The following is a 12369-nucleotide window of genomic DNA, read 5'->3' on the forward strand; positions in this document are numbered from 1 at the left end:
CTGTATTTTTCCACGTTGTAGACAATATGTGATATAAATGGTGTGGCATTTGACACAAATTTCTTTTTCTTTGTGCAAATTATACTTTAATGTTTTTATTTATTCAAAACCAAATATCCAATCGCCGTCCTCTTTCAAGTTTCAAGGAAATAAAAGCACCACTCCCCACAGACTTTATTCCAACTCGAATCACATACTATATATAAGTGATTTATTCAATCAATTTTTTGGTTGTGGGAACTCCGATGAGAAGAATCTACTCGTTTCATTGCTCACAATTGTACTTTGGCTACCCTTTATCTCGATCTTTCATCGGAGCCGCCGCAGCACTTGATCGCCACAACGAGTCGCTCTCGACCACCTCCTCAGCAGCTCAACACCAACTCCATGATGAAAAGACGACGATTTCCCTCATAAAATCATGCACTAAAAAATCCCATTTGCTCCAGCTCCACTCTTATCTCCTCCGCACCTCTTATTTCTACAACACCCGCATTTTCCTCTCCTTTCTCTCTCGATTCGGGACCCCTCCGTTGCGTGATTTATCCTACTCTCACAGAATATTTTGCGAGTTTCCTGATCCCAGCGTTTCTTTGTATAATACCATGATCAAGGCTTATTCGGTAACTAGTGTTTCAGCTCAAAAAGGACTTGTGTTATACCAAGAATTACTTTCTTTAGGCATTTATGCCAACGCTTTGTCAGCGACAGTTGCCGTGAAATGTTGTGTAAAGATCGGGTCTTTGTCTAATGGGTTGCAGATTCATGCAAGGATTTGGAAAGATGGTTATAAATCTGATGGCCTTTTACTGACTACATTGGTGGATTTTTACTCGTGTTTAGGTAAAGGTGGTGATGCCCGTAAATTGTTTGATGAAATGACTCGTAAAGATACCGTTGCTTGGAATGTATTGATTTCTTGCTATACTCGTAACGGGCGAACACAAGATGCCTTGGGTTTGTTTGATCTGATGAGAAATTCATCCGAATGCCAACCAGACAATGTCACCTGTTTGCTTGTCCTTCAAGCTTGTGCAAGCTTGAATGCACTAGAATTCGGTGAAAAAGTCCATAACTATGCTACGGAACACAGTCTTCACAATGAAATAAATATTTGCAATTCTCTTATAGCCATGTATTCGCGTTGTGGATGCGTGGAAAAAGCGTACGACGTGTTTAAGAAGATGGTAAGTAAAGATGTGGTCACCTGGAGTTCGATGATTTCAGGTTTAGCGAGTAACGGGTATGGCAGAGATGCGATTGCAGCTTTCGAAGAGATGCAAAGAGCAGGTGTTTTCCCCGGTGATCAGACATTTACCGGGTTATTATCAGCTTGTAGCCACTCGGGTTTAGTCAATGAGGGTCGGAAGATTTTCCATTGTATGAGTCGAGATTTTGGAGTTCTTCCGAACATTCACCATTATGGGTGTATGGTAGATCTTTTGGGTCGTGCTGGTCTACTTGAGGAGGCATTCAATCTCATCATTTCAATGAGGATCAAGCCCGATGCAGCAATGTGGAGAACATTGCTAGGAGCGTGTAGAATCCACCGCCAAATTGAACTTGGAGAACGAGCCATCGAGCATTTGGTTGAGCTCAAAGCTCAAGAATCAGGGGACTATATCTTATTGTTGAATATTTATTCTTCCGTAGGTATGTGGGAAAAGGTTGTGGAAGTGAGGAAATTGATGAAAGATAGAGGTGTTCAAACGACGCCGGCTTGTAGCACAATCGAGTTAAGAGGGCACGTTCATGAATTTGTTGCAGATGATGTTTTACATCCAAGAAAGAAGGAAATATATGAAATGATGCGGGAAATAAACCAGCAGCTTAGGATTGCTGGTTATGTCGCTGAAGTAAATTCGGAGTTGCACGACATGGGAGCAGCAGAGAAGGAGAATGCACTTTCTTACCATAGTGAGAAGTTGGCTATCGCTTTTGGGGTTCTTTCAACCCCACCTGGTACGACGTTGAGGGTTGCAAAAGATCTTCGTATATGTCTAGATTGCCATAATTTTGCGAAACTTCTGTCCGCAGTGTACAACCGGAAAGTGATTATCAGAGATCGGAATCGGTTTCATCATTTCCACGGGGGACACTGCTCCTGTAACAATTACTGGTGATAGGCAAATCAGAGGAACTTCAAGTTGCAGCACAAGTGAGAAGATGGATATATGATGTGCAGATTTAGCAGCTGTTGACGATTATCTTCCTTCACGTCCGGGTTTAAAGAAACCACCATGTTTCTTTAGAGGATATGCCAACACTGTTGTCCAATAAAATGTGGGGAGGGACGCATGAGACAGGATGAGGGGAATTAGTACAGAAGCTGTGGATACTCACATTATTTGAAAAAATTACATACGGATTCAAAGATTGTTCAAATAGGGGGAGAGTATCCTATTTGCTCTTGCCTTGGGTTCATTTCTCTTACATTTCAAGTCAGAATGATATTATCCAATACCATGCCGAGAAAAATCTTGCTTTGGATAAAAATCAAGGCTTTCTTGGAGGGGTGATGTCTTAGACAATATCAAGACTTCACGTCTGGTCTTTGAGAATTACAGCGCCACAAATGCACTACATGCCTTTGTGTTAAATTCTGGGCTATGTAAGATTAGAAAAATGGACCTCTATTTGTATGAGATCGATGTTTCAGTAGAATCAGCAGCACATTCAAATGTAAAACGTGCGCGTTGAGGCCACGGTTTTGTTTGAAACTTTGAGGTGTTTTTTTGAAAAGAACTTCTAAAAATTTATTTTTTTGGTTAACGTACAGGGGTACCAGGGTATGTTTGAATTTTGATTTTAATTTCTGGAGAAGAATATTTTTTATTCTTAAAATATAGATTTTTTTACTGTATATATCACGTCGTCTAAGAAAAATAAAAAATGTTCTGTTATTTATAATTTTTAGTTTGCATGGCTGCATTGTCTCATATATCATATAAGACATCCAAATTACCCGATAACTCAACGAAATACTCATTTTCTATTGCTGGAGAGACTTCAACACGACAATAGAAGGAAAACCGTTTGGTAAGTTGCCTACAAAACTGGAATGCAGATACATCAATAAACCTGTGACGGCTGCACCCCTTAATTTTTCCTGATAGATACTGCTTCAACCAGCAATAAATTTTAAACAGCCACAGGCTGCTTCCGAGCAAATGCTACGCCTTTCTCAATGCTCGCCTTCAATTCTGGCTTTAGAGCTTCCAATGCCTTCTGTTCGTACTCGGTTAATCCTTGAAGGATAGATGGAACGAAAGCCTCAACTCCATTTCTTCCAAGCTTAATTCTTGAGGCAAAGAAAGGCAGCTCTGTAAGATCAGACTGGACATAAGCACATTCGTAAACATCACCATCGCCATCCAGACCTCGAAGGGACGACTCAACAAACCGAGCTGCGGCATATGCCATTGAAAGAGTAGCTGATCCTGCTCCAGCCTTGGCCTCGACAACTTCTGTGCCAGCATTTTGAATCCTCAGAGTCAGTTCTTGCACTTCTTCGTCATTAAAAGCGACAGACGGTTTGGTCTTTGACAACAAGGGGAGGATAGTAACTCCTGCATGGCCACCAATAACCGGTATATCAACATCAATAAGCCTCAAGTTTTTTCTTTGAGCGACAATAGTATTCGCTCGAACTACATCAAGAGTGGTAACACCGAAGAGCTTCTTGGGATCATATACCCCCTTCTCTTTCAAGACCTCGGCAGCAATTGGAACTGTCGAATTGATTGGATTGCTTATGATGTGAATCAAGGCATTGGGGCAATTATCCGCAACAGCCTCGACTAATGTTTTCACTATGTTGGCATTTATGTTAAAGAGGTCATCTAGGGTCATACCGGGCTTTCTTGGAACACCAGCAGGTACGACAACGACATTAGAACCCTTCAAACTATTGGGAAGATTGGATTCTCCAGTAAAATCTGTAACCACCGAAGGTGTGTTGCAGTGACTCAGATCAGCTGCAACTCCCTTCACGTTTGCTATATCATAAAGGTTTAGTTGAGAAACTAGTGGTGACATTTTGATCAAAAGTGCTAGCGGCTGGCCTATACCACCAGCAGCTCCAAGAACAGCTACCTTGTAGGAAGCATGAGGTTTAACATGATAGTGTGTTCTCTTGTTATGCTTTTGGGCTTTTTTGACGTAAGAGTGCTTCAGAGCTGCAGCGCTCTCGCTGCCCGTAGACAAGGACTTCGAGTCATGTCTTATGGAGGTTGCTGCTTTGAGGCCATTGAAACTAATAAGTTGGTTTTCAAGTTTCGACTTGGCACTCGACGCCTTTAGTTGTGAATAGGGGCCAACTTTGGAGCCAGCAGCTGCGGTGGAGCCAATTGAAAAGGTGGTTGCTGATGATGTCATCTCGCAACCTGAAATGACAAAAGAAATATGAAATTGTCAAGACACAAGCCAACAATCAACAGCATAGTCCCAGGCAACAGGAAAATTTCAGGATTCAAGAATTAGAAGCCTATAACATCTTTAGCATATTCCACTCTACTTTTCAATCCTAACAATTTATTTGAAAGAAATCTTCCAAATATTATAGTTCAGTGATTTTCTTAGCTACAGACCCACCCCCAAAACCCAGAAACTTCAACAACCGCAAGATAAAACAAAACCAGAATCTAGGCCAATTTGCACAGCATTTGATCTTCAGTACAAATTTATAGTAACACTCAAAATTAAACACGAAAAAAAAGGCTTTGAAAATCATGGCTCACATAATTAAATTTTAATAACAACCACAGATTCATAATCTATTATAATGCTCCAGCTCTTTGTATTAAAACGGACACACGCTCACACATATTCGACGCAAATTAACAGGGAAAAAAAAAAAGAAAGACTTAAAGAACGAGAAATTGAGCAGAATTAACTCTACTCGTGACACTTTCACACTGAACCTGGAGACGACAGACGGATAAAAATTGTGAGAAGAATACGATTTTAAAAAGAAAAAGGCAGGATTTTTATGGATGAGAGGGGATAGGCAAGCTAGCATAAGCTTCTCCGCCGCACAACTCGGTGAAATCTTTCACCCAGTAGTATAATTTAATACAAGTTGTGTTTCATGGTGTTTCTCTCTTTCTTTTTCTTTTTTTTCTTTTTTCTTTTTCCCGAATTTGAAATTGACCCCAGCAATAACTTGTGTGAATTTTCGTAAGAGTGATCTCTTATTTAGATCATCTATGAAAAAGTATTATTTTTTATGTTAAGAATATTATTTTTTATTGTGAATATCGGTAGGGTTGACCCGTCTCACAGATAAAGATTCGTGAAATCGTCTTACAATATACCTACTCTTGATCTAATTGAGATGGATTCAAATACTCGTGTGATTTTAAAAACACAAAAACTCTTGTGAGACGGTCTCACGGATCAATTTCGTGGGTCGAATCTTTTATTTAGGTCATCCATGAAAAAGTATTAGTTTTATGCTAAAAGTATTATTTTTTAGTATGAATATCGATAGGGTTGACTCGTCTCACTAATAAAGATTCGTGAAATTGTTCCACAATATATTTATTTTTTAAAAAAAATTCAATAACTCTATGAATTATTACTTCACTCTTGAAGAAAAAAGCCACGAAGGAAGATTCTCGATTCATGGAGAGTGTGTCTGATCCTACGAACAGGATGAGATCCTCTTTCTTGTCAAATCAGAACAAAAACATCTTTCACAATATAATTATCATTAAATACAGTAAATTCAACATCTTATCATAACATCGCCTAGTTGGGTTGATGAAATTAAATAAAAAAATAATTTATAATTATTAAGATAATTTGAATAGAATGTATAATATTATTGAATAAAAATACCGTGTGTAGTTGCTTGATTAAATCATTTATATTAAATTATATTATTTTTTATTTTGTTTATTATATTAAAAAAATATATCTCACCTACTAATTGGAATCAAATAATTAAAATATCTGTTTCGAGATGAGACAAGCCCATTAAATTCAACGGCCCATACGCACTTTGGATCAAGGCCTAGTTAAGGTAGGTAACATCTGACCCACCGCTAAATCACTCACGCCTAGCTTCAAACATGCACATTGAGTGAACTGCGAGAAGCCATCAAAAAAGGGATCATCAATTCATCTACATACCAACAAACTTCTAGCAATTATCATAAGATCTCGTAAAGGGTCGTTAGGTGAAAATATTGTTGAACTAGTACATTATTTCGAGCTTCGTAATGGCGTCGTTCTTTATTTATACATGTTGGTGAGAAAATTAAATATGCCAGAGTTTGATGATGCACGTAGTACTTTCAATCTATAGAACTAAATTACAGAATACTTCAGTGAGATTAAAGGAGCTCCGATTCAACAATGCGAAATATGAATTCAAGGGGAAACAGAAGGTCTAAATTTAAGGTTATGGCTCGAGAAATCTTTAATTAATATAATAGTACTAGAACTTTTGTTTATTTCTATGTATATATGTGATTTCAGACCAGTGATTTCAAGACTGGTCTGGGATCATCATCGGAGAGATTAAAGGAAGCATACACCAAACAGAAGCTTAAATTCAACCAAGAAATCAGCTGTAATTTTAAAAAAATCAAAATGCAGTGTTATTTCTTCCTCAATTTCATCAAACTTCATTAAGACATGACAACATGTTGTAATTAAGTGTACCATACAACGATTCAAATGGAAGAGATAGATCATAGATCTTAGACACTCAGCTTCTCCATCTCCTTCTTCAAAGCATTCGCCCTCACCAAACTTCCGATGGTGTTCACAGCTAATTTCAAATCATCCAATGGGTTCCCAGGCACAACTTTCTTGTACAAATAGCTGTCAAATGTCATTTTCTGCACATATTCGTCGGCACACATCTCTACAAAAGCTTCCCTTGCTGGATTCGATCGGTAAAATAACTTCTGCAGCACATCCAAAACCTTGTATGTCGGCCAGTAAGTCTTGTCCCATTTCTCCAAGTAGACTCGCAGATCACTTTCATCGATCATTCGCTTCCCGTTTTCGGATCCTTCAACAATGGCTTCAGCGCACATTCGTCCGCTTTTTGCTGCGAAGTATATCCCTTCGCCGGAGCATTTTGTCACGTATCCGGCTGCGTCGCCGACTAGTGCTACCCGTTCGAGGACTCTTCGGGGTCTTGGGTGTTCTGGGATTGGGTGCGCCTCGACCCGGATGATTTTGCCCCCTTCGATTTTGTCTTGCGCTCGGATTCTGGTTGCGGTTTGGAATTTCTTGATGTCTCCTTTGTGAGTTACGGTGCCAGTGCCCACGGCTACGTGGTCGCATTTGGGGAAAACCCAACCGTAAAAGTCCGGGGAAACATCGTCCCCGACGTACATTTCCGCTAGATCCTCGTAATACTTCATTTTGGAATCGGGGATTTTGATGCGCTCTTGGAATGCGATGGCGTATTCGTAGTCGCCGGCGCCTATGCCCTTCGCTACGCGGGAGTTGGCGCCATCTGCACCTATGACAGCATCGACTTCGATCGTTTTCTTCTCCCCAGCACCACCGGCTTTAGAGTTGTAATCGGTGTAGTGCATGACGTAAGGGGCGTTTTTCTGTTTAGGAAGGTCCATTTTCAAGAAAAGCCCGTTGACAACCGTGGCACCAGCGGCCGCAGCGCGGTCGCGCAGGTAGGAATCGAGCACTTCACGACGGACCATTCCGATGTACTCGTGGGGCTTGAGCGTTCGCCCGATATCGACCGCCACATTCGATGGTGAGATCATTTTCATCTTTGTCACTCTCCGATCAATGATATCCAACGGGAGGTCGAATTCTCCCACCATGCATAGCGGGATAGCACCCCCACATGGCTTACAGTTGTCAAGCTTGCGTTCAAAGAGGACAGTCTCAACGCCACCCTTCGCAAGCGTCTCCGCCGCAGAACCACCAGCTGGACCACCGCCTACAACAGCCACTCTGAGGTTGCGGCCAGCGACTCTTGGACTAGATTTTGAGGCCTTTATACGGAGTACGTTGCGGCGGTGGGATAGAACAGCAGGACTGGTAGCAACCGCTGCGGAATGGCTGTCCAACGCCGTGGAGTGGCGGAGTCCAACGAAGAATTTGAGGGTGATAGAAGCCATTGTTGAGATTCTTGGGAAAGCGTGGAGTTCGAGGGTGGACTAGGGAGTGGGGGGAATTTTTGATATACTAATGGATCCTATATTGGATATGGTTTGGGATTCCGAGGGTTGGATGGGCGACGATGAAGGGCGGAGACTGAATAGAGATAAGAAAGGAGATATTTCTATGTATTAATTGAAGTCGACAATTGGAGTGTGTAGTCTTCTCAACTTTTTGAAGTCATGGTCCAAATTTTGCATCTTATGAAAGGCTGCGATTGAGCCACGTATCCATTAAATTTATTCTCGAGAAAGAAAGAGGATAATATCCAAATAAATTACTTACAAATTAATAAATCTTGTTTTAAATTTTTGACGGTATTAGAAAAACTATACAATTTTCACTATAAATTAAATAATAATAATCACCGTGAGAAATTTATTTTTTTGTAAAAATAGTCATGAAATTGACTTGTAAGATACTCGTACATGAATTTTTGTGATAATTAAATAGAATACATTAGCTGAATTTTTATGTATTAGCACAGTATTTTTTTTCCTTTTTGAAATTATTAAAAAAATTATCTTCCAAATATAATTGTTAAATAAAGTAAAATGCTCAGGACACTAGTATCAAGGAGCAAACTAATATTTTTGGTATAAAAACAAAAAATTTTCATTGGTCCGGTAAGAGATTTACTACATTAAATTGACTCAAAAAAATATTCTTACAGCAGTTTTGTGTTTAAAAAAATGATTACAAGTTTTCTAATACTTAGTTAATAAAAGTATTAGTAAGAACAATACAAAAACATGCTATTAAATATAGAAACTATAAGATATATTACCAACAATAAAAAAAGAAAATGAAGTCTATATAATTGAGACAGAGGAAGTAGTATATGTTTAAGTGTGGGAAGATAGTTTAGTTTGTTATAGTTTATTTTTGAATCGAGGGCTCATTTCAAACTTGGGACTTTGACGTCAAATAAATTATAAGTTTTTGACGCAAAATATAATTATAATCATCATTGTTATTTGTGATTTAGGAATATTTAACATAGTTTAATTTGTTTATATTTATATTTTTCAAGCTGAGAAAACCTGTCAAACTTAATTCTGAAATTTTTTTTTTGTTAAAATTTTATAAAAACACCTTAAGTGATATCAAATAACTTATTTGACAGTTTATAAAATATTTTTAAAATTTTGGATCCTCCAACTTATTTTATTAAAATCATCCTCATATATATTTTATAATAATATCTATAAAATAATTGATCTGATTATTATTTCTCCTATCAATAATCTATTATACTAATAATAATAACTATCATTAATTATTATTCTAATTATATTACTAAATTATATATGACATGAGAACCTACAAGTACTATCTTTTAATATATGTTCTACTCGCCATCAACTCAGTTTGATTTTTGATTCAACCATGTTTTTTAATGCTACACGAGTCCACCATCGTGGGTAGGTAGGTGGGTCGGTGGGTTCTGTTTGAATTTTAAAATTTTTTTTTTAAACCTTATAAAATGTTAATTTAAAATTGTGATGAATCATATTTGTAAAGATTAAACTATCAAATTAACACAATAATTTATAAATCATACTAATTAAATGAGTCGTACTTTGTAAATCTTGTACGATATGTTTGTCCGATAAATTATTGACAAAAGAATCGAACTTCCTACCATTAATCAAACGTCTATCTACTTCACTAACTCATGCACCTCTCAAACATCGATAAGTTGTCTTTATATCTATAAGTCCATCGATGACTAACATCCTTTCGAACACAAATTATTAAAAATATTTAATTTAAATTAATTAATCTGTTTATATTTATATTTGCCAGGTAGAGCTAACCTGTCTACCTTAACGAGCCATGTGTGCGACTCTGCATTGGTTGCGAACATTAAAATTTGGTAGGCGTTAATTCAATTACAGAATTAAAAGTGGTTTGTATCAGTTTTTTTTTTTTAAATTATCTTCATCATTTTATTTTAAAAGCCAAGCGATGAAAGTATAAAAATTTTTATAAGAACTTAGAAGATAATAACAGTAAGAAATCTCCTTTTATAAAATTACTTGTGTTTTTTGGTTTATTATATCATTCAGTTTTGGTTTTATCAGAAATTTTCAAGACTCCGATCGAACCAAAATTTTCGATATTAGTTTGGAATCAAGCCAAAATTTTCCTTTTTCGGTTTTTATTTTATTTTTTTTTATATTTTGGTAATCGTTATTTCATATTGTTATTTTCCGTTCGACCTAAAACTGGTCATAGATCCACTCCGAACATGACAAAAAACCGTTTTACCTGTCAAACCAATCAAGAACCAGAATTGAACAGGTCGAAACAGGTTGGACCGGTTCAAAAGTTTTGTTTTAATTTTATTTTTGATTATATATGATTATTTGGATTTTAACTTTGTTTAAACATTATTTTAGCAGTATTAAAGCTTATTTGTTTTTTTAAACATTGTAAAATATATATTTTAAATTATTTATATACATTTTTAAAATGTTTATAATTAAAATATAATATATAATATATTATTATTTTATATGATATAACAGTGTTATGGTCCAACCGTTCAGTTGAATCGATACCGCTATTTTAAGATGGACTGTTTTGATCATCGATCAAGTTATTAAAAATTAGACAAAATCAGCTTGTTTCAAATTTCAAAGTATAGTGGCTAGATTCTTAATCGTTGTTGAAATAAAAGAATATAAGCGACGTTGAATATTCAATTAAGTAGTGATTGTAATAAAAGAAAAACTAATATTTCAGTTACGTAAAATTTTACTCAATATTTAATTTCAGCAAAAAAATTTTAATTTTGACTTGAAAATTAATTTAAATGTTCAAAAAATAACGATGTGACAAACTCGGCAAGACACTCGTTATTCATTAAAGGCACGCATTGTGGGGAATATGGTGGAAGTCTAGAAATGTTGAGAGTTTTGAATTATGAAATGACCATTGTCAACAATTTTTTGTCATTTAAATATGATAAAGCAAATGCACATGTCTTGAGATGTTCTCAATTTCTTTTGTGAAATAGATTAATCTTACGTAAGTTTATAATAAAAAATAATTTTTTCGTAGATAATCTAAATAAAATATCTGTCTCACGAAATTGACATATACGACCGTCTCATGAGAATTTTTGTAATTGTGATGTGATTTGTGCATGAGACCGTTGCAACCACATTTCACCATTAAGATTAAAAAAAAAAACTAAATAAAACATACTCCCATCCGACTACAAACTTAAATTCAACCAACAAAATTAGAAACATCAAGGAATCTGCCTTTTAACCATAATCAATATTATTTCCTCGTCGTTAGCCAATCATAGTAGCAGACGACGTAGGAATAAGGCAGCCTCAAACAAATCTCAGCTTATCATCTCCTTCCTCAAAGCATTGGCCCTCCACACACTCCCAAAAATTTTAATTGCCAACTTCAAATCATCCAACGGATTTCCAGGCACAATTTTCTTGTACAAATAGCTGTCGAATGTCATCTTCTGTTCATAATCATCACCGCACATCTCTATGAAAGCTTCCCTTGTAGCTAAGCTAAACTAACTCTAATAGCCGAAAAAGATTTGACGACGATGGAAGTTGGTAATACACCAGGAACTATCCGGATCATCCGAGAGCTCGAACCGTGGAGCCGTGGAGGGGTCGGAAACACAAGGAAAGTTGGGATAAGAACCAGCCCGGATACATATCCAGATTTGCAGTGACCAGGGAAGCTGATCAGACAAGCACACGCTCTAGTGAGCCTGGACTCTCGGCTTAGCACGGTTAGTGTAATGAGACTAAGATGACAGAGCCTCACGTCGCAATCATATGCCGAGCACCTCGGTACATGTGTCATTTCCGGATCCATAAATATGAGATGCCATGTCTCGAAATCATTAGCTTGACAATCAGTGCCCATGATAAGACCAGAACTGTATGGATCACCATGCTTACTGACAAAGGACAAAGCATGGGCAGTTAGTTGTCAGGAGAGAGGCGTGGGTACAGTGGCGGAGCCACATGCATAAAGCCCAGGTGGTCCAATTTTTTTAAAAAAATTATATGTAATTTTTGTATAATTTTGGAATAATATGATATTAGCCTGAGTAGATCAATTTAAAATATTAAAAGATTTTAGAATTTAAACTTCTAGCTCGAGCAGAGCCATATTTCTGGTTCCGCAACTGCGTGGATAGATGTCTAATCAGAAACAATGTCTATGTACTAT

General features: G+C 37.0%; 3 protein-coding genes across 8 annotated transcripts in view; 1 reads left to right on the forward strand and 2 right to left on the reverse strand.

Moving 5' to 3' along the window:
• Positions 1–118: 118 nt before the first annotated feature.
• LOC140972894 (pentatricopeptide repeat-containing protein At3g47530) lies at positions 119–2770 on the forward strand. Its single transcript, XM_073435362.1, has one exon. The coding sequence runs from the start codon at positions 246–248 to the stop codon at positions 2121–2123; it is 1878 nt and encodes a 625-aa protein (XP_073291463.1). The 5' UTR covers positions 119–245; the 3' UTR covers positions 2124–2770.
• Positions 2771–2973: 203 nt separating this feature from the next.
• The window catches only part of LOC140972901 (malate dehydrogenase, chloroplastic-like), a 28912-nt gene continuing 19516 nt past the window's right edge, over positions 2974–12369 (reverse strand). Inside the window, exons 1-2 of one of the 6 annotated variants that reach the window (XM_073435368.1) lie at positions 4901–5041; positions 2974–4385 (exon numbers count right to left, since the gene is read on the reverse strand). In XM_073435368.1, coding sequence (XP_073291469.1) covers positions 3142–4377 — 1236 coding nt within the window. In that variant the 5' untranslated portion in view covers positions 4378–4385; positions 4901–5041 and the 3' untranslated portion in view covers positions 2974–3141. Of the gene's footprint in view, positions 4386–4895; positions 5042–12369 lie in introns of those variants that run through there. The other 5 variants (XM_073435369.1, XM_073435373.1, XM_073435372.1 and 2 more) reach the window with 5 other exon arrangements.
• LOC140972896 (geranylgeranyl diphosphate reductase, chloroplastic) lies at positions 6559–8259 on the reverse strand. Its single transcript, XM_073435364.1, has one exon. The coding sequence runs from the start codon at positions 8106–8108 to the stop codon at positions 6708–6710; it is 1401 nt and encodes a 466-aa protein (XP_073291465.1). The 5' UTR covers positions 8109–8259; the 3' UTR covers positions 6559–6707.

Source organism: Primulina huaijiensis, chromosome 3, assembly GCF_012295235.1.
Source record: "Primulina huaijiensis isolate GDHJ02 chromosome 3, ASM1229523v2, whole genome shotgun sequence".
Taxonomy (NCBI): domain Eukaryota; kingdom Viridiplantae; phylum Streptophyta; class Magnoliopsida; order Lamiales; family Gesneriaceae; genus Primulina; species Primulina huaijiensis.

Excerpts from the sequence above, each read along its gene's own strand:
- LOC140972894 (XM_073435362.1), top strand. The coding sequence starts at position 246 with ATGAGAAGAATCTACTCGTTTCATTGCTCACAATTGTACTTTGGCTAC.
- LOC140972896 (XM_073435364.1), bottom strand. The coding sequence starts at position 8,108 with ATGGCTTCTATCACCCTCAAATTCTTCGTTGGACTCCGCCACTCCACG.